The 22,237-nt window shown below is 35.7% G+C and overlaps 1 protein-coding gene across 1 annotated transcript in view; it reads left to right on the top strand.

The window, feature by feature from the left end:
- BCHE (butyrylcholinesterase) overlaps window positions 1-22,237 on the top strand; it is a 59,983-nt gene that overhangs the window by 30,638 nt on the left and 7,108 nt on the right. The window contains exon 3 of the mRNA XM_047785836.1: window positions 21,897-22,063. Coding sequence (XP_047641792.1) covers window positions 21,897-22,063 — 167 coding nt within the window. The remainder of the gene's footprint in view (window positions 1-21,896; window positions 22,064-22,237) is intronic.

Genomic DNA, 22,237 nt, shown 5'->3' with positions numbered 1-22,237 from the left:
GACAATACCAAATGTTAGAGAGGAAGAAAATGTAAAGTTGCCTACAATTCAGAGTAAGCGGGAACAGCTAGAAAACTGGAAGGAAGAAAAGAGAATAATAAGGTATTTGTGGTGTTTTAAAAGGCAGTGGAAATAAGTTTGTCAAAAAGAAAGGTGAACAATTGGTAAAGTAGGGGCCAACAACATGACCTTTATAGTTAATGATTTAAGTCAATGTCATTCATCTGTGCTGTATCTTAGACCTTCCAGGATCACATGAAGGTAGAGAAAACTCTCTCCATCTGCCTATCTATATACAACTGTGCAAACATTAAGCTAAATGTTCAAAATATGTAACAAAGCATCTTATGGCACTAAGAAATATAAATTCCTGTTTAAAATTCCTGTTGGAAATATATTTATGTTGCTTGAAAAATCTATGCTGAAATGTGTACTAATCACATTTCTACTTTTCCAAACCTCTACTTTTTACATCAACTGTTCCTTCTGGGATTCCAAATCTGGCAACAAAATTCATTGCAGTTTCAACTTCTGAATATTTCTTTAACTCTGTCTTTGAGTGATATCTGGTTGATCCTGAAGATTCTAGTTCACCTTTTGGCCCACTCAACTGGTGGCTGCTTTTATTTCTCTATTTGTGTACCACAAATTTGTATATATCTATATCTACGTCTATATCTCTTTATCTACCTAAGTAGAAGTTACCATTTTCAAAAAATTATTCCTTCCTCCTCCTCAGATTATTTCAATTCACTTGAAGCAGATTCTGTCAGACTATATCAGACTATACTATCCACTACCCATTTTCACTCTAGCCATCTGCTTAACTCTTGGTGAAGCCTGTTCATTCACAGGAGATGTTAACCATCTAGCTTACTTTCCTTCTCTTTACTATAAATCATGTAAGTTTTTAATTATTTTAGTGTTCTTATTAATAATCTTTTGATTTCTTTTGATTTCTTTCAATCTTTCTCATTGAGAATCAAAACCTTTTTTATGTCTAGATATATAATTGTCACCAAACAGCTTAATGTGCTTGGAAACAATCATACACACACAAACGCCCCCCCCCCCCACACACACATACGTACCTTGCTTATAATTTCAAGACCTTAAACTCAAGGTCTTTAATGTTGCCTGGTGTTAAATATCCCTTACCAATTCATTTCCATAACTTTTCTAGACCAACATTTTTATCTTCTCTCTCTGAAGCTTAAAAACTCCTCCTCCAGACACACTTTCAGTTATAAACTTTCATTTTACATTGAAAAAAATGAAAATCCCAGTCTCAATTAAATCATCTATCAAAATCCACACCTGGAGTTCCCTCATGGCTCAACGGGTTGAGGATCCAGCATTGCCACTTCTGTGGCTCTGGTTACAACTGTGGTGAGGGTTAGATCCCTGGCCTGGGAAGGAACTCCCTCATGCTGTGGACAGGGCCGAAAACCCCACACCTTTAAGTACTTCACCTTCCTCCATCTGCAGTGTATATTCTGTTTCCCATTTCTACTTGTGGGTGGGATTCTGTAAAGCCTATCCATGCATGGCTATGCAAGAACGTAGCTTTTAAATTCATCTTTCTTTTCTCCTTCAACATCATTTTTCCTCTCTACTGAATCATTGCCATCAGTTTACTAATATATAATAGACTCTAATATTAAAAAAAGACTTGGCATTGTTCAATAACTATTTTCTCATTTTCTAATTCTCTTTGACAATAAAACTCTCCAAATTAATTATCCTACTGATAGCTTACTTTTCTCTTCTCATTCTGTATTTACACTATTTCACTACCCCAGTCACCTCATGTTGGTTACTCTCTTAAAGTTGACAGCAACGTTCACACTCCCAAATTATATAGCCATTTCTCAATCTTATTTAACATATAATTTAACCTTTTGCTTTCTCTTCTCCTTGAAACATCTTCTTAAGTCTTGGAAACCCAGCAATTACCAGGTTTTGTCTAACCTTTCCAAACCTGCTATTTTAGTCTTTAGTATTGTCTCTTCTCATCTTTAAATGTTGCAGTGTTCCAAAACTCAGTTCTTGGATGTGTTATCTTTTCTGTATATATTTATTCAACAGATGATCCCACCAAGTTTCACACCTTTAACTACAACTACATGCTGATGACTTTCAAAACTATAGCTGCAGCCTAAATCTCTCCCTGAAACCCTGGACTTTTTGTAGATACCCACTCAGATATCTAGTATCACAACCTTTTTATAGCCATAATTTGCTTTAATATTTTTCTCACAGGCTTTCCCATCTCAGTTAAAAAACAACTCCATAAAAAACAGCTCCATTCTTCCACTTGCTTATGCCAAAAAACCTCAAGATCAATATTGCTGTCTCCCTTTTTATCATTCCCCACATCCAGTTCATCAGTAACTTCTGTCAACTTGGCCTTTAAAAAAGTAACCAATCAGAATTATTATCAAGAGTACACATTTTTTTATAATTGTCAATGTTTATTATGTATCTTTTTCTCTCAAATAGTCATAAATATAGTCTGGGCATTAGGTGACATTGAGAAATCATTGTTAAATTTATTAGGTATGATATTGTTTTGGATACATAAGAATATGTCTTTTTTTGGCGAGGGATGCTTACGGAATTGGTTAGGTGAAGAATGTGATGCCTATACTATAGCATAAAACAAACAAGTAAATAGAATGAGTTAGAAAATACCCCAAATTTAACCAGTCCTGGCCACTTCCATTACTACTAATTAGGTTCATACCAACACCATCACCCACATGTATTTTTGCGCTAGCCTTCTGCCTCCTATCTATTTTCTGTGTTTGTTCAACTTCCATCTGTTCTCAACACAGCAGCCAAAAGGAGCTAATGAGTTTGTCAGGTCATGTCATTTCTTTGCTCAAAATCCTTCATTTGCTTTCATTTCACTCGGAGTAAAATGAAATCGTTTACAATGATTTATAGGCCCCTTGAAAATCTCTTCTCCGACTTCATCTCTTCTCCCTTTACAGTCCCCATTCCACTCCAGCCACACTGGTTGCCTGCAGTTTCTTGAACTTACTGGGAACACTCCTATACTAGGTATACTCAGAACTTTTTCACTGAGTCTCCTTCACAGGTTTCTTTGCCTCCTGCTCTAGAAAAGTATTTGAATATAGCTTTCATTTTCTTCAGGTCAATCCAAAATCACCTTCTCAGTGGAGACATGCCTGGCCACCTGCTCACATTTTCGACTTTCTACATGCTAAACATTTTCCTTCTTTGCTTATTTTTTTTCTCCTTAGCATGTATTATTTAACTAGTTGATCTTATTCATCAACAACGTCATCTCTCTCTCACACACCAAAATATAAGCTCCAGAAGAAAGAGAGAGCTGTTTATTTTATTCAGAATTGTGTAATCCAGTATCTACAACATTGTTGGACACATAATAATTATTGTTCAATAGGTGAAAAAATAAATAATTGAATGAATTCTTCTCATCTTCCCTAAATCTATAGCTTTCCAGAGCTTAGGTTTTAGATCTCTGCCCTGATCTTTTCCTATGTGCTTCCCTAAGTAATCTCATCTTATTCTATGATGTTAAACACCAAATATATGCTTGTGAATTTTGTTTATATATTTGTAAATGTCTCCTAAATTTACAAGTTACTCAAAGCCCAAACCTTTGCTATCTTTGAATTCTTACTTAAAATCCTTGCTTTCTCCATTCCATATCAGAAAATTCTGTCAGCTCAACCATCAGGTACAAACTTAATCTATGCCAAGAAAGTATCTTCTGTTTTACTACAACAGCTAGTCTCCTGGTTCCACCACTGGGAGGTAGTTTTGTAGTTTTTTCCAGTTGATTTATTTTTTTTTTTGATTGTTATTTCCCCAATGCAATATTTTTTTTCTACTGTACAGCATGGTGACCCAGTTACACATACATGCATAGATTCTTTTTTCTCACATTATCATGCTCCATCATAAGTGACTAGACATAGTTCCCCGTGCTACACAGCCGGATCTCATTGCTAATCCATTCCAAAAGCAATAGTTTGCATCTCTTAACCCCAAGTTTCCCATCCACCCTACTCCCTCCCCCTCCCCCTTGGCAACCACAAGTCTATTCTCCAATTCCATGATTTTCTTTTCTGTGGAAAGGTTCCTTTGTGCCATATATTAGATTCCAGATATAAGTGATATCATATGGTATTTGTCCTTCTCTTTCTGACTTACTTCACTCAGGATGAGAGTCTCTAGTTCCATCCATGTTGCTGCAAATGGCATTATGTCATTCTTTTTTATGGCTGAGTAGTATTCCATTGTGGATATATACCACATCTTCCAAATCCAATCCTCTGTTGATGGACATTTGGGTTGTTTCCATGTCTTGACTATTGTGAATAGTGCTGCAATGAACATGCGGGTACATGTGTCTTTTTTAAGGAAAGTTTTGTCCAGATATATGGCCAAGAGTGGGATTGCTGGGTCATATGGTAGTTCTATGTATAGTTTTCTAAGATACCTCCATACTGTGCTCCATAGTGGTTGTACCAGCTTACATTCCCATCAACAGTGCAGGAGGTTTCCCTTTTCTCCACACCCCCTCTAGCATTTGTTATTTGTAGACTTATTAATGATAGCCATTCTGACTGGTATGAGGTAGTATCTCGTGGTAGTTTTGATTTGCATTTCTCTAATAATCAGGGATGTTGAGCATTTTTTCAAGTGTCTTTGTAGTTTTTTCTACTCACCATGATTGGAATTATCTTTTCACAATGTGAGCCAGATCTTAGTATTGCATAGATAACCCTCCAGTGATTTCTTAGTTTATCTAGAATAAAATCCAAATTTCTTATCATTATCTGCAAGAATCTAGGAGTTCCTGTCATGGCTCAGTGGTTAAAGAAACCGACTAGGAACCATGAGGTTGTGGGTTCGATCCCTGGCCTTGCTCAGTGGGTTAAGGATCTGGCATTGCCTTGAGCTGTGGTGTATGTCGCAGACGTGCTCGGATCCTCATTGCTGTGGCTGTGGTGCAGGCAGGCAGCTACAACTCCAATTCAACTTCTAGCCTGGGAACCCCCATATGCCATAGGTACGGCCCTAAAAAGACAAAAAGAAAAAAAAAGAATCTATGTGACACATTCTTTGCCTACCTCTGTTAATTTCTCTCACTGCTAATACTCCAGATAACTTAGTTTCCTTGACATAATTTATTTATTTTTTTAAAAAAGTATGGATAAACAGTCTCTGAGAAGTTGAGTAACTTCATGCAAATATAACCCATTTTTAGTAGTAAAGTCTGGTCACAGAGACTATGATTACAAATCAAATATCATGCATCCCCTAAGGATGAAATGTGATACTGGGAGCAGCTTGAGGACATCCATTGTGTTGGAGAACACAGAAAGTGTACACTTTTGTGGAGGTTGAATATAGTGAGTTGAAAGGGAAAGCAGAGTACTAAATATTGGTATATACACAGTGGCTGAGATTTCATCACTGAGATTCAGCAAGGTGCTATGGATGAAGAGTATGGAGAGATGCAGGCAGGTTCACCATATACAGGAATAATTAAAGTGGAGAATGGGTATGTTTATTAAGGGAATAGATAGAGGCAAAAAGAAAATTTGAACCTCAGGTTATGAACCTTATAAAAAGGTATGCCTGGGAAACCCAGAATCTAAATGGCAGTTTTATTTTTTACTTATTACAAACCTTTGAATAACAAGGTCCTACTTGATTTTGGGATATTGAGTCACAATGGCAGTGATTTTAAAGGTAGAGAATAGGACATACATCTTCATCCAAGTTTCCAAGTAGGCATGTGCAATTTTTAAGAAGTCCTGCATATAAGTCTGGCTCAACCCCTAAATGGATGTTCGCCTAATCCACTTTTCTCATTGAGAATCACTGATTTATAGCATAGGAAGCAGAAACACCTAAGTTTTTTTTTTTCAAACTATGCCAACAAAAAGAAGGTTAAAAACATAAGAGAAAATGATGGTAACAGCAAAAGAGACACAGCATAACAATAGATATTTAAAGTAAAATCTATCTCATGGATAACACTCTTATAATTGTATGAATAACATAAATTACTGGTAAGTGAGTGTTAGAAAGAATGTCCTCTCCTAAAAAAGAGTTGGGGTGACAGTAGTTAAAAGTACAAACACACTTAGGGGTGTTTGCTGTGGTACAGTGGATAAGAAGCCAACTGAAGCAGTTTGGGTCACTCAGAGGTGCAGGTTTGATCCCCAGCCCCGCACAGTGGGTTAAAAGATCTGGTGTTGCTGTAGCTGTGCTGTAGGTCTCAGCTGTGGCTTGGATTTAACCCCTTGCTTGGGAATTTCCATGTGCTGCATGTGCAGCCGTAAATTGAAAGAAAAAAAAAAAGTGCAGCCATAATTTTTTTTAAAAAGTACAAACACATTTAAAAGATACAATGTTTTTTATTTTTATTTTTATTACATTTGAATCCTGAAAATATTGAAATAAATGATGTTAAAAGTTGAAAATCTAAACACACTTTAGGATGGATTTCTTGGTCTTTCTTTCACTTCTACATACACATAAAAACCATGTTTTTTTTATTAAACGTCTAACAATGATACATCAGAAATAGCATGGCCTTTAGACAAAACCAAACTTGATTTTGAAGCCCATGTTTACCACAGAGTTGCCAAGGTAATTAATTCTTCTCTGTCTCTATTTCTCTAATAAAATCTATCTCACATCTTTACTGGCAAATTTTTCCCAGTGAGTAATATGTATCCTACTGTGGAAAGGTCAGCAAAGAACAGCCAGAATGGCTCTAGTGGTTATAGAACAGTGTCATTTTCGCCTTCACTATTGCCACTGTCTTTCTTTTCATCATCATAACTTCAGATTCTTAAATATTTTATTAATATCTGAGCATAGCTGTAAACACTCTGTATAGATATTTAATATTTTAATTTACAACTACTCTATGTAAAATGCCTTAGTATCCCTCTATTATGAAAAAAATTAATGATTGGAGAATTTAGGCATATTGCCCAAGGTCACACAACCAATAACATTTTTAACAAATACTTTTTCCACCTCATTTCATGATATTAAAATTGTTTTTAAATTATGACACCAGCAGCAATAACACATTAGAACTACAAGTATCAGAAAAAGAAAAAGAAAACCTTTGAAACATAGGATTAATGTATTGTTGGCAGAAATACTGCTTATCTTCTTTAACAAACTACCATTGTTTCTGTAGAAAGTAAGTGTTTCTCCCACCTCTCAGCTTAAGGGCATTTTAGGATTTCTAATTTCAAAAAAATTATATACTTACCAATTTTTTAATTTATATTTCAAATTTCATAATTCTGTAGGCATAAACAAATGTTGAAATTATATCTGATCATAACAGTATAAATATATCTGTAGCTTTAATCATAAAACAGAATACATTTAACAGAAAAGATATTTTTAGTTCTTCAACATTACCTTAATATGTTTGCATTAAATTCATGAGTGTCCAAGAAACATTGCTTTTAAATTCAAAAGTTATCGAGTCACACGTCCAGTGTAAAATAATGATCTTCGTGGCTTTTATTATGGTACATCTGCCTTGGACATAAGAAGTAGAATCCTGTGACTGACTTAGATGTAATTCGCAAGTCATCCGGAAGTCACAGTCATCATTTTCCTAAAGAAGAGTCCAGAAGGAATTGCCTGAGCTGTATTTAGAATCTTTGAGAACTGCAAAGTCCACTCCTTCTCACATTTCTCTTTCTAGGTAAAAGCCAGAAAGCAGTAGCCAAGAAGCAGTGCAGGAAGTAAGGTTAGCTTTCATTAGCCTTCTCCAGTTCATCTAACAACTCCTTTCAATGACTCAATGGCCAGTTGTGAATTATATCACATGCTATTTATTTATTTATTTATTTATTTATTTATTTATTTATTTGTCTTCTCTAGGGCCCCTCCTGCGGCATATGGAGGTTCCCAGGCTAGGGGTCTAATTGGAGCTGTAGCCTCCGGCCTAGACTAGAGCCACAGCAACACGGGATCCGAGCTGCATCTGCAACCTACACCACTGCTCATGGCAACGCCAGATCCTTAACCCAGAAGCAAGGCCAGGGATCGAACCCGCAACCTCATGGTTCCTAGTTGGATTAGTTAACCACTGAGCCACGACGAGAACTCCCCACATGCTCTTTAAAGATATTTGGTTATACCATTTGTCTTTTCTTAATAGAATATTACCACCTATGTTTCTAATAGTATTAATTTTGTTGTTGTCTATATCCTATCATTAAATTGATCCATCTCTGCGATCGTGGAACTTATCAGCTGTGCTCACTGCTACATCCATTGCCAGTGGAGTTCTTGGCACACATTAGGTAATGAGATTCAATAAGTGAATAACAACTGCCTGGAAAAAATTCGGTTTAATAATTTATTGTGGATTAAAAATAAATTCAAGAGGAGTTCCCATTGTGGCTCAGCAGTAACAAACCTGACTAGCATCCATGAGGACACAGATTCAATTCCTGGCCCTGCTCAGTGGGTTAAGAATTCCACATTGCTGTGGCTGTGGTATAGACTAGTGGCTATAGCTCTGATTTGACCCCTAGCCTGGGAACTTCCATATGCCATGGGTGTGGCCCTAAAAAGCCTAAATAAATAAATAAATAAATTCAAGAGGACACTAGTTATCTGTGATCCATCAACAGATAAGAATAACCTCATTGTCTCATGAAAGAAGAGGTTATCTTTAGTCTGGAGGACAAAAAAAGGCATTTGTGTTAGGCAGTGAATATATCTGGCTTCAAGTAAATCAAATATGTCACAAAGATAGTTTAGATATATTTTATGCAGGCACAAAGCAGAAGACCTTTTGGGTGAAATTCATAGATCATATTAATTTAGTATTTTAAAAAAACCCAAAACTATTTCTCTTTGAGAAAAAATTTAAAAATAGCCCTAGTGCCTGGAATTCTAGTAAGGCTTTAATAGAGATCTGTTTTATCCATTAGAGATAAAAAATAAAGCTGTCAGGATTTGGAATGACCTTGTTCAGAATGTGACACATATCCCATTATGGAAAATGAACAAACAAGGTAGAAAAGCTTTAAGCAGATATTCTGGAGAGAATGAAACATTGACTAGGCAATTAGACAACATTACTTAAAGAAAACTTCAACTTTATTTAAAGGTCATAATATGTATCTCTGAGTAAAAATATAAAAATTATTTAAGTAATAGAAAAGCTAGGTAAAGTATCCAGAAAAGAGTTAAAGGAAACAATTTTAGAATAGAAAATCTTTGATTATGAAATATTTCCAGCAACATGCTCATAAAATATGATGCTTTCGGAGTTCCCATCATGGCTCAGTGGTAACAGCGTCCAATTAGTATCCATGAGGATGCAGGTTTGATTCCAGCCTTGTTCAGTGGGTTAAGGATCCGGTGCTGCCATGAGCTGTGGGGTAGGTCACAGATGTGGCTCAGAACTGGCATTGCTGTGGCTGTGGTGTGGACCAGCAGTGACAGCTCTAATTCAACCCCTAGCCTGGAACTTCCATATGTCGCTGGTGAGACCCCAAAAAGACAAAAACAAAAGAAGTTTTCATAAGAAAGAATTAAAGGCTGAAATGGGATATCATAAAAGTTTTAAATAAAGGAAACTATGAATAGGATTATTGGAATTTTCTAATTATTGGTCAAATAATTAATGATAGAAGAATTATTAGAAACAATGTAGTATTTTATATGGTAAATAGATAACATATATTTACTGTTATCAATGTAGATTTAATATCTCTTGGGCCAAAGGATTTCACCGATTAGTTAAATTATATAAAATTAATGATTAAAATAAGATTATTTTGTCTATATAACCATTTTATTATTATAAATTCAATATGCTTGGGTGCTCACTTTGGAAAATACATTAAGCATTATTTGGGGCTCTATTCTATACATACATGTTTGCAATAAAACTAAAACATTTATTTTTCCAAAAATAATGTCACTCCTATCTCCACACCTTAACATGGCACATTTGTTTCTTTCAGCTTATTTTCCCTAAAATCAATGTCTTGAAAATATACTAATAATATCGAATATACATGGATATTTTTATAATTTTAGTTTGTAATATAATCATCATATTACCTAAATCTTTTCTTTGAATATTGAAGAAATGTATTTATATCTACATATTTATTTATAAGTATACACTACACAGGTTTCAGTATAATCAATTTGACGGTGTCCATGCTTAAGCAAGCCCTCTGGTAGGAAAAGCCTTTAGCAAGCCGCTTTTATTTTGTATTGACTGTTCTAGGTTACAGGAATGAAGAAAACAGGCATATTTTCAACTCTCATGGAGCTTCCCAGTGTAATGGAGTTGACTATTCAAATAAAGGAACTTCCAGTTAATAGTGGTATAAAGAAAAATGTTTGAATTTAAGAAGAATTATTTGATATACTCAAACTATCTAGTAAAGAAGACATTGCAATAATTAAGTTTTATATAATTTTCTCAGAGCATTTGATTTCTCAGGTCCCTTTTAATGTTCAAGTATTCCCTTAAAATCAAGCTATTTTAAGACTCGCATATGCTACTACAAAACTAAATTTCCAGGACTTTTTCTTGGCATTTCCTAGGCTTATTCTTGAAACTGTGGGCTTGCTGCCATCAGCTTAATGGCACAGACTAGAACAAACAGACATGAAGAAGGACAAAGCTGATAGAATTTGGAAGACTCAAAAAGAGAAGCCAAGTTATTTCAAGTTTGGGGTTATTTTCTTATACATAATTAATACTGAGTCTGCACCCTTATTAAAATAAGTGTTCTAGTACCCTTATGAAAAGATGCACTTAAACTTTCTACAGGAGTTCCCATTGTGGCTCAGTGGTTAATTAATCTGACTAGGAACCATGAGGTTGTGGGTTCGATCCCTGGCCTCGCTCGGTGGGTTAAGGATCCCGCATTGCCATGAGCTGTGGTGTAGGTTGCAGATGCAGCTCGGATCCTGCATTGCTGTGGCTCTGATGTAGTCCAGCGGCTACAGCTCCGATTGGACCCCTAGCCTGAGAACCTCCATATGCCGTAAGTGCAGCTCTAGAAAAAAAAAAAAAAGACGAAACAAAGACAAAAACACCTTCTACACACTACTGAGCTATAGTCCCTTTGGGATCGAAATGATTGCATCCAAGTGATAGCAATTGGTCTGCTGTCACTAGAAAACAGAAATAGGTACAAATATAATGCATTTTCACATTTAGAAGCTAGGCAAAATATCCAGATGCATTTGCCAAGCTAATGAAGGAAAGAAAGAAGGAAGAAAGGGAGGCAGGGAGGGAGGGAGAAAGGAAGGAAGAAAGGAAAGAAGGAAAAAGGAGGGAGGTGTGGGGAGGGGAGGAAGAAAAAAAACATTTCTTCTTCTCTTTAAATTAATCTGGTATTCAGTCCAGTTCATTTTTCTAGAGAGCTGGAGGAGGCTAAACATTGCCTGGTATTTCTCTTTAACTCTCCAGCTAATTAAGCCAATCCTTCTGTCTAAACAATGCAGAGGAAAGAAGAAAGAATAATCTTCCAGACCATGAATGCTTTGTTCATCCATCATAGCAACCGTCTAGTGAAGATCTTAGAGATCTTTTTGGCTGACAACCCTTTGCCTTTTCAGCTGATGAACAACTGAAGATGTGCAGTGCAATCTAATTGCTAAATGCAAACTGCATCCTGGGAATCAATTTGTTTGCATGATTCTGTCCAACTACTTTGGTGAAGTATTTAGAAGACTGGGCTAAGTATAAAAACCTCTTTTAAATTCTAAAGACAATTTAAGTGTTCCTACAAAATATAGAAAATGTGCTTTAAAGGGGCACCTGATTTTTAGTTATAAATTTAGAGAAAAAAAAAAAAAGAAGCTACATGAGTTCCCTGGTGGCCTGGCAAGTTAAGGATCTGGCATTATCACTACTGTGGTGTGGGTTTTATCCCTGGCCCTGGACCTTCTGCATGCCACAGGTACGGCTCCCCCCCCAAAAAAAATAAGCTACATCTCAGCAAAGGTGAAGATGTGTTGGAACATCCAGATTTGGATTAGAAGGAGAAGCATGTTTGTGTTTAAGACATTTTTATATTCCTTTTTTTTCCCTTAAATAATGATTCAAGTTCAACAACACTGCTTAAAAATCTGTGCCAGTTTAAGTGCTAGTAAAAAATAAAAGATAAAAAAATTAGACAAGGTCCTGACATCAGAGAACACTCAAGAAGTCTTGCCTTATATGAAATCTTCAGCTTTACTCTTTAAAATCATCCTTTAGACCAGATGTTTTTTTCTTACTTCCCAGGCATCTACTTTCATAGCACATATCTATCTATATTATATCATAATTGACCTTTGCTTATTGCCAGCTCTGAAACCTCATCCCGTATTCTGCATGCCTCCAGTTACCACGGTTGCTAATTACTGTTAAAGTTAACAGATGATGCATAGCTAAATATAACTCATATTCCGAATGATATTTATTTAAACAAAATGTAATTTGTTCCTTTTTATTAGTGCTGAGTGAAAATAAGTCTTCCCCTCTTTTTTTCTTGCCTAGAAAGTTTAGATCATTGATGTGTTTTGCCTTATGATCAAATCTGGCAACAGGATTATATAATTTATATATTTCTTTTAGGATTATTCTCCTTTCTTCCCCTCCCTTCCCTTGCCCTCTCTTTCTCTTCTTTCTCTTATAAAGTCTGTATTCCTCTATCTCTATGAAGTTGAGAATGTATCCCAATCCACTAGTTAGGAATGATGAGATAATAAAAATTTAATAACCAACTTGGCCATGGACTCCACTTTGCAGTATATTTAGATAGAAGAAATCATTGTTAGAGAATTTCTGAATTACTGCAAGCTTCTACAGCGTACTAGTACCATCCTGTCCCCCTGGGTACTCAGATTCCTGCCTAGAAAAACAAAGTTGCTTAAGTAAGCAGGAAATTTAAGCACATGAATCTAGGGAATTCTTCTCTCCATATTGCTTCTCTCATTTCCACAGTTTGCAATGGAAATGTCAGGAGATGGGAGGAAACAAGTAACAAAATTGAACTAGATTTAGATATTTGCATTAAATATAATTTAAATTGCAAATAATCAACGTATAAAAAGTCTCTGTGCATAACTACATCATTATACACTCCATATTGTTTTAGTAACTAATACTTTTGCCCTTGTTACATTTTGTGGGAAACACTGCAGTCATAAAAACCTTCCTAAAAATATGCAGTGCATCTAGATGGAGAATACAACACTTGGAAAAGAGTTGAGATTCAACCTGTGAACAGGCTTAAGAGAAACTCACATTGTGACCATACATTAGCTCATGTAGAACTTTGAAGTCAAGTGTATTACTGCTTTAGGCACTTCAAGAATCAATATGAGTTTTCAAATTTTAATATTAGAAGAGTAATATTTACCAGGAAATTTTATTCATCTTAACATATAAAAGTGAATTTCTCTTTTCTTATACTACTGAAAAAAGTATTTTATAACTGATATGTATTTAATTCAAAATATATTCAAAGTTCTGAAGGCTATTCACTTAGTTCTCATTTTAACAAGCATTTATTGAAGATATACTTTCTACTCAGGCTTATGATAGGTACAGAGCATGTAAAAATAAGTAAGATATGATTTAGTCTGAAGCTCAAAATGTAGTTGTTATTTATATAATTTGGCACTGTTACAGTGAATTGCAATACTATGATATTATGGTATAGGTTAAATTTTTATGTAAATGATATTTGCTCAGATGTTTTTGGTATCCTAAATACCTAAATACCAGGTGCAGTATAAGAAGTTTTATAAAACTTATCAGCTTAGGATATAGCTTTATAAATTAAAATGGAAACAGTATCATTTACTGGTTATACATTTATGACTTAATACTTAGTGTCTTAGAACTCAATGGCCATTATATTCATTTTGTTTTGTTATATAATTAAGAATAAATGTTAATATTTATTTATTTAAGAAAGCTATTTGGGGGTCAATTTTAAAGTTTGTATAGATTTTAGAATACTTAAAATTAGTAGTGGAACTTGGTCAATTTTATAAATATATTATAGTCACAGAATCAAAAACTACTTCAAAATATTTTTAATGTCTGTATTTATCCTAATGACTTTCCTGTATATAAAATGAAGAAAATATGATCTTGGAAGAAAGAAAATTTTATCCCTCGCTGTTTATTTTCCTTTGTTGTTTCACCTGTGTTTCTATATTTTTCTAAAACAGATTATGTTAGGAATTCATGTTCATCTTAAATATGAAAGTTAATTTGTTTACTGCATGGAAATTGCTTTGTCTGTTCGTTATATAAATATGTCAAAATAATAGAAGCAATGTGTGAAATGTTTCATTTGCTGCTCCCACTAATAATCATGATACTGAGTGTCTCCTTTGTATTTTATTTGTGCTTAATTTTCATCAATCAATTCCTGAGTTTTTTCTAAAGTTTATTGTATCTGCACATCTCACTATTTAAATGTGGATTCTTTAGGCACAGGCTATATGCTGCTATCAATTATTTTTAATCAAATATTCAACTATCATAGTGAAAAATAGTTTACATGTAAAGCACGTGTAAAACCTGTCCCATGGTGTCTTTTAGCCATTGCAAAATTGTATTTGATGCAGAAATTCACATTACTTATCTTAGAGTATTGATTTTTCTGCAATTAGAGTAATTATCATCTGTGAAATATAATTTTCTATGCGGTGATAGTTTAATTTAATTTTATTCATTTTTTTGCTTTTTAGTGCCACATCTGCAGCATATGTAAGTTCCCAGGCTAGCGGCTAAATCAGAGCTGCAGCTGCTGGCCTATACCACAGCTCACAGCAACACCGGATCCCCAACCCACTGAGAGAGGCCAGAGATCAAACCTGCATCCTGGAGTTCCTGTTGTGGCGCAGTGGTTAACAAATCCGACTAGGAACCATGAGGTTGCGGGTTCGGTCCCTGCCCTTGCTCAGTGGGTTAACGATCCGGCGTTGCCATGGGCTGTGGTGTAGGTTGCAGATGCGGCTCGGATCCTGCATTGCTGTGGCTCTGGCGTAGGCCAGTGGCTACAGCTCCGATTCGACCCCTAGCCTGGGAACCTCCATATGCCGTGGAAGCGGCCCAAAGAAATAGCAAAAAGACAAAAAAAAAAAAAAAACAAAAAAACCCTGCATCCTCATGGATACTGGTTGGGTTCATTACCACTGAGCCACAATGGGAGCTTCTGCACTGGTAGTTTTTTAATAGGAAAATTTTCCATAGTTAAAGGAAGGCCTGTCTGTGGAGATGGTGGGACAAACATGGCAAGATCTGGGAGGGGACAGGTCCTGTATCTCCCATGTGTTAAGCTTGCATGTGTATATTTTAAAATATCATTCATGTATTAGAATTTGTAAATTTAGTCACATTTTTAGTGGTCCTGGGGGCACACTACATTAAAGAGCTTGTGGATCCATTTGGAATACAGAGATAACCTCAGCATGAAGACTAACCACTAAATCCCAACTGCTTACTTATCATTTCCCTTTGAATCTCAGATTTAACATGTTGTGAAATAAAAAGAAATATGTATATATTGACCAGTGTGTTTGGTTCCTGGCACAACAATCCTAACACCTTACAAATTCCTAAGTAGTGAGAACACTAGGAGCATCTTTTTTTCAGATGGGATGACTCTGGGTGGGCTTCTGGATGGGGACTGGACCCAACAGGGTGGGGTTCGGAGAACATCCCAGGTGCAAAACATACCACACTGGAACGGTGATGGTGATGCATCTCAGATCCATGGGAACAAAATCTCCTGTACTCTGGAATCTCCCATACCTTGCTGTATATATGTCTTCATCTGACTTTTCATCTGCATCCTTTATCATACCCTTTAATAAACTAGTAATCATGCCTGTTTCCCTGAGTTCTGTGAGCCATTCTGGCAAATTAGTAAAACCTGGGGAGGGGGTCCATGGAACTTCCAATCTATAGCTGGTTAGTCAGAAGCACAGGTAATAACCTGAGCTGGCCACTGGCATTTGAAGTGTGGCAGAGGGAAGATCAGTCTTTTGGGGCTGAGTCCTTAGCTTAGAGATCCAATGCTCTGTCAAGGTAGACTGAGCTGAGTTAAATTGTAGTACATCCAGCTTGTGCTGAAGACTTGCTTGGTGTTGTGAGAAAAGCCTCCATACATTTGATGACCAGAAGTGTCTGAAGTGAAGTGTTCTGTGTGATAGAAAAGGAGACACACAGAGGAAAGAATACACAGTAGAAGAAAATTGAGTTTTGCCCCACATAGGAAGGTAAAAAGCTGAAGCTTTTCCTAAAGACATGAGAAGAGCTAAACTCATGATGTTTTCCTTCAAATACACTCTTCTTGAAGTTTTACTACCTCAATAATGGCAAGTCTGTTAATCCTTCCAATTCCTCGGGCCAGAATTCTTGGAGTCCTCTTCGACACTCTCTTTCTCTTCATGTCTACTCTATAGGCTAATTGCAAGGGCTCCACCTTCAAAATATTTTCAAGTTCTGAGCACTTCTCTCAATTTCTGCTACTCCTTCCCTGGTTCAAGCAACCATCATCACTCACCTAAATTATTCTTTTGGTCTCTTAACTGGTCTCCCTGCTTCTGGGCTTGAATTCTCTGCAGTTGATTCCTAGAGATGATCTTTTAAAACACATTAGTGAGGAGTTCCCATTGTGGCACAGGGGAAACAAATCCGACTAGGAACCATGAGTTTGCGGGTTTGATCCCTGGCCTTGCTCAGTGGGTTAAGGATCTGGCGCTCCCCTGAAATGTGGTGAAGGTCACAGATGCAGCTCGGATCTAGTGTTGCTGTGGCTCTGGTGTAGGCTGGCGGCTACAGCTCCGATTAGACCCCTAGCCTGGGAACCTCCATATGCTGCGGGTGCGGGCCTGAAAAAGACCAAAAAAAAAAAAAAAAAAAACCATTAGTGAGATCTTGTCCTTTCTTTGTGCAAACCCTCCAATTGCTTCTTCTCTCACTCAAGAGTAGACATAAAAAGTTTATAAGATCCTACAAGTCACTAAATCATGTCACCTCCTTCTCCCTCCTTGGCTGGCTCCACTCTAGCCACATGGGCTGTTATTGGAAAACTCCAGGTACACACCTGTCTCATAGTCTTTGCTTTCTATTCCTTTTGCTGAAATAATCTTCCCTCAAGACAAATAAAAAACATCATGGCTCACTTTTCTCCTCTGTCAACTCTTCACTTTAAAGATTCTTTCCTATCAAACATTGCAGTTTCCCTACTCAGAGTCAGGCCAAGTCAAGATTAAGGCAAACTTCAGATTGCCAAATTGTTCCCAGATTTCTGACATTACTTGCAAATTCAGAGTCTCCAGGAGTTCCCTCACATTTGATAATTCACTAAAATGACTCAGAGAACTCATAAAAATGCTATAATTACAATTTCCAGTTTTTATTTTATTTATTTATTTGTTTGTTTATTTATTTTTTAGGGCCATAGGTGCAGCATATGGAAGTTCCCAGGCTAGGGGTTGAATCAGAGCTACAAATGCCAAGCCTATACCACAGTCACAGCAATGACAAATCTGAGCTGTGTCTGCAACCTACACCATACTCACAGCAATTCTAGATCCTTAACCCACTGAGTGAGGCCAGGGATATAACCTGCATCCTCATGAATACTAGTTGGATTAGCTTCTGCTGCACCACAATGGGACCTCCCAACAATTTCCAGTTTTAACGTAGCAAAAGGATATAGTTCAGAACCAAAGGAAGAGCTATATAGAGCAAGATCTAGGACCAACAGGGTTCCAAACAGAAGGCTTCCATGTCCACAGAGATGTATCACCTTCATGGAATCAGTTGTGGCAATATGCACATGGAGAACTGCCAACCCAGGAAGCTCACCTTCGCTTGAGGTGCAGAGCTTTACTGGGATTTCATTATAAAGGCATAGCTGATTGGATTATTGGACATGGGGTTCAACTCAATCTTCAGGCCTCTCCCCTTCCTGGAGGTCAGAGTTCCAACCCTAATCACAGGGTTAGTCTTTCTGATGAGGCAAGTTCCCTACCTAAGATTATCAAAGTGAGCAGCCCCACCCTGAGTCATGTCTAGCAAAAGCCATCAGGTGCATGAGTCACATTGTTAGCATAAACTACTAGATGTAGGGCAAAATTCCAAAGACTTCATGTTATCTCACACGGAAATGTGGGCAAAGGCCAATCTAACTTTTTATTTTTCATTTCCTCACCACTTTCCCTCCCCCCACATATATAAACAATTAATGCTTATGCACTCGTTATTTCCTATCTCCAAATTTTCTAGCAACTACTACTGTTTAACATACTATATATTTCCCTATTTATCATCTTTATTATATATCTTTCTCATAGAATGAAAATTGTAAGTGGTAGGAATTTTTGTCTGTTTTGTCTCTGTTGAATCTTCTGTGATCCAAATAAGCCTGATATAGTATGTGCTCATTTAATATTTGTTTAATGAAAGAAAGGATTTAATCCCTAAATTTGAATTCTCTTATAGCCTCTCTGTTGTTTTTTTTTTTTTAATTAAAATACATTTTTATTTAAGCATAACATGACATGGAATATAAATCCAGGAATATTTGAAAATTTAAGAAATTGTCCAATGCATACTATGTCCCCTTGGCCTTCTTATGATAGTGGAATATTTCAGGTGGCCTTTCAATTTATAACTACTAATCATGGCTTCATTTTGCAAGATTCTAAAAGAACTGAAACGTATTCAATTTAAAATAACTGTATATCTTAGTTAGAAATAACTGTCTGAATTCTTATTCAAAGAGAACCCTGAGTTAAGATTCTGTAGGCAATATTGAAATCTGTAACTCCAAGAAAACTTGTGGCATGAAGTTGTGTGCATCCTGCTTCTTCATGTCAGGCATCTTGAGTCAATTAATGTCTTTTAAAGAATCTGTTCATAAAATGAGTTATTAAGTTTGCCCTCAAATACCAAAGACAAGCAGTTAATTTTCTGTAACACAGTTGTTAAAAAGATAGTCTGCTTTTTAGTTTAAAAAGCTGTGTCTTGAAAACTTTTCGGTCCTACATTAGAGAAAAATATAATGGATGATCTTTAGCTTACTTCTGTGTACACAAATTAGAAGAACCTGAGTACAAAAAGAGAAGAGATTTCTTTACCTCGTGGAAAGTATTAAGTATTATCACTTCAGGGCCTTTATTTTATAACCAGAACAGAAAATATTTTTGAAATATAGAAAAGTCAATTTCACTTATAATTTTGGAATTAAAATTATATAGTGTTTCATAATTCTGTATCTGAGAATTATATTGTATATCATAATGTTGTTAATTGATACAAAGAGAAAGAGAATTATGTCTCTGGTTAAGTATTAAAGTCTTTGGAGGTGTCTTCAAATTATAGAGTAAAATGCTTTATCACTTCAACAGATATTTCAATCACTTTTTGAAAACCATATCTGGGTTCAGAGGCAAAGGAATTTTATTATATCTGGATTACAATTTGGAATGTCACAAGTTATTTCGTAGGACAAAGTTTGTTAAATGAACACTGGCAGTGCCATTAGTGCTTCTCTCTTGAACTCAAGCACAAGTCAGCTCTGTTTAAGTCACCATTTGCAGAAGCCAGAAATGAATGTGCAGTTAAAATGGTGCCATAAGTTAATTAGAATGGAATTAGAAGGAAAGTGGGCAATTTAGGAACATAAGAATTGCTGTACCGAATCAGACCAATAGTTCTCTTGGTTTAATATCCAGCCTCCAGCAGCTGTACTTGTTAGTTTCTAAAGCCTTAAAAGAAAAGAAAAAAGACTATATAATTCACCTAGACAAGTGTGCCATCTGTGATCTGGAGAAATTTTCTTCCTGACCTCTTTCAAATAATACCCTAAAGCAAGAGATTTCTGTCCTGTTATGATATTGGTGTAGCTTGAATAGCTCCGGTTATTAATAATTCTTATTAAATCATCCAATTCCTACATAAAATCAACTAGTTCATCATGAAGCTATTTATCTCTATAGTTCCTGAATCATGGTTAAATATGTGTGCATCTCTGATAAAAAAGGAATTCATAATACTTATTCAACATGAGTTCTGGGTGGCAAAATCTGCCTCCAGATAACCATGCGGGATGAATGCCTGCTTCTGTTTCTAAATTCTAGGTGTTCACAGGCTTTTGGCAATAATAATAATAGTAATAATATATATCTGCAATTACTATTCCAAACTTTATATTCATTAATAATATACAGAAAGTATTTGAGTAATGAAAAATTTTGAATTTTTAGAAAAGTTTTTCTTATGATTTTTCTTAAAATTAGATGCATCTAAGATAAAGTAATGAATTATTTAGCCTTATCACTTTAGTCTTCCTTTTATGATAGAAGTATATGTGACTACTTTCGAGGTTTCGTGATTATTCTAGATCCCACCTCCAGGTCAATATTTCTAACTTATTGTGATATTGTCACAATAAGTTATCTAGCCAAGAATCCCATAAGAATAGTAATGCCTACAAGCTAAAGTCTGAACCATTTGCATAGGCTGTCAGCTCTTCCTGCTATAAAACTAATATTCTAAAGCTATAATTTTAATAAGATTTCCTCTGTCTTAAAATCCAAGAAAACTAGTTTTCTCATTGTTATTTGAACTAAGATGAACACATTATTTATACCTATGTTAACTCTGTTCCCTTTCTCTAGCTTTCCAAACTTTTATTTCAGGTTCACTTCCTTATTTTTCTCCTTCAGCTAAAATCACATTCCTTTAGGTAATTTCCTTCTAAACACATAAAGATTGTTCCCTCTTCTGACAATTTGTTTCCCTTTATTTATGCTTGACTTAGGCGACCATATATTGTTGGTTCTTTGATTTCATAGATGTCCTTGCTCGTAAATGCCCTGAGGGAAACTATATTTTCCATATTTATTTGTACTTCTAGAGCTTAGAGCAATGTCTGACTCATAATAGTAGTATACCAATATATTAAAGAGAAACCTATAGACTTGCCAGCGACTGACTAGACAGTGTTACTTCCAAAATGTTCACTCTTTGACTAGAAGTAACATTTCTGTATGTATGATTCAGGCAGTAATATATTATTGAGTGCTACAAGGTGCAAATGAACTCGAAACTTTACTTCTGAAAAATAGAGTCAAGAGTTACTGATTTTAAAATCACAATTAAAGATATGGGAACAGCACAAAAAGAGAATCTGAAGGTTCTGAATTGGCTTAGACTCCTGATGTCAGTAAGTGAAGGAATTGAAAGCAGAGTAATAGTTAGGCAAAGGCAAGGCAATGAAATGGAGGGAGTCATGAAGGAACTGTCCCTAATTCCTTTGGTTCATCCATGAAGAGACTGTCTGAAAGTAAGCTTGGAAATGTGGGTGGCACCATGTTCACTAACCTTTATCTGAACTCACTGGGGAGTTATGGAAAGATTTTTAAGCAGTAAGCAGATCTATATGAACATAAGATCAACTAAAAAGTGATACTGAAGGCAATGCCTAGAGTAATGAGGTTTTTACATAATAAGGAGATGTATAATCAGAGCCAAATTTAAACACATGTTTAACTGTGAAGACAATTTTAAAATAGAATATACTATTCTCCCTGTATGTTAAGCAGAAATGTGTAAAAAGTTCTTTAAATTTCAATTCCTGCAAGTTTAACTAATGTGCTTCAAGGTACAGAGAGTATTCAATCCAGTTCATTTATGCTTAACATCATCAAACAAATCTACAATTTTTTTCTGACTTTTCCCACAATTTTTCTGACCTTTTTAAAGCTTTTATTAGATTTTGAAAACAATATGTTTTTAATCTAACAGTGATTTCACTAAAACTATAATGCCTCTCTTTGATTTTTAGAAATCCAAATGGGACCCAGAACAATAGTACAAGATGGCCGGTCTTCAAAAGCAATGAACAAAAATATTTAACCTTGAATGCTGAGTCACCACGAGTATACACTAAACTACGTGCCCAGCAATGCCGATTCTGGACATTATTTTTTCCTAAAGTCTTGGAAATGACAGGTGTGTGATTTTTATTTTTTGTCATTGTTGTTGTTGAGTATTTGGTTAAAAAACTGGTTGTAGATTCCATAAAAGGGGAAAAGGTAGATTTTCCAGGGCACAGTAGTAATGTTCATCCAACTACATGAGTTCAATGTGTGCATGATTTTAATAGCCTTCTTCCAGCAAGTTTAG

The sequence above is a fragment of the Phacochoerus africanus genome, chromosome 1, assembly GCF_016906955.1.
Source record: "Phacochoerus africanus isolate WHEZ1 chromosome 1, ROS_Pafr_v1, whole genome shotgun sequence".
NCBI lineage: Eukaryota > Metazoa > Chordata > Mammalia > Artiodactyla > Suidae > Phacochoerus > Phacochoerus africanus.
The sequence above is the reverse complement of the archived record's forward strand: the minus strand, read 5'-3'. Positions and strand labels throughout refer to the sequence as shown.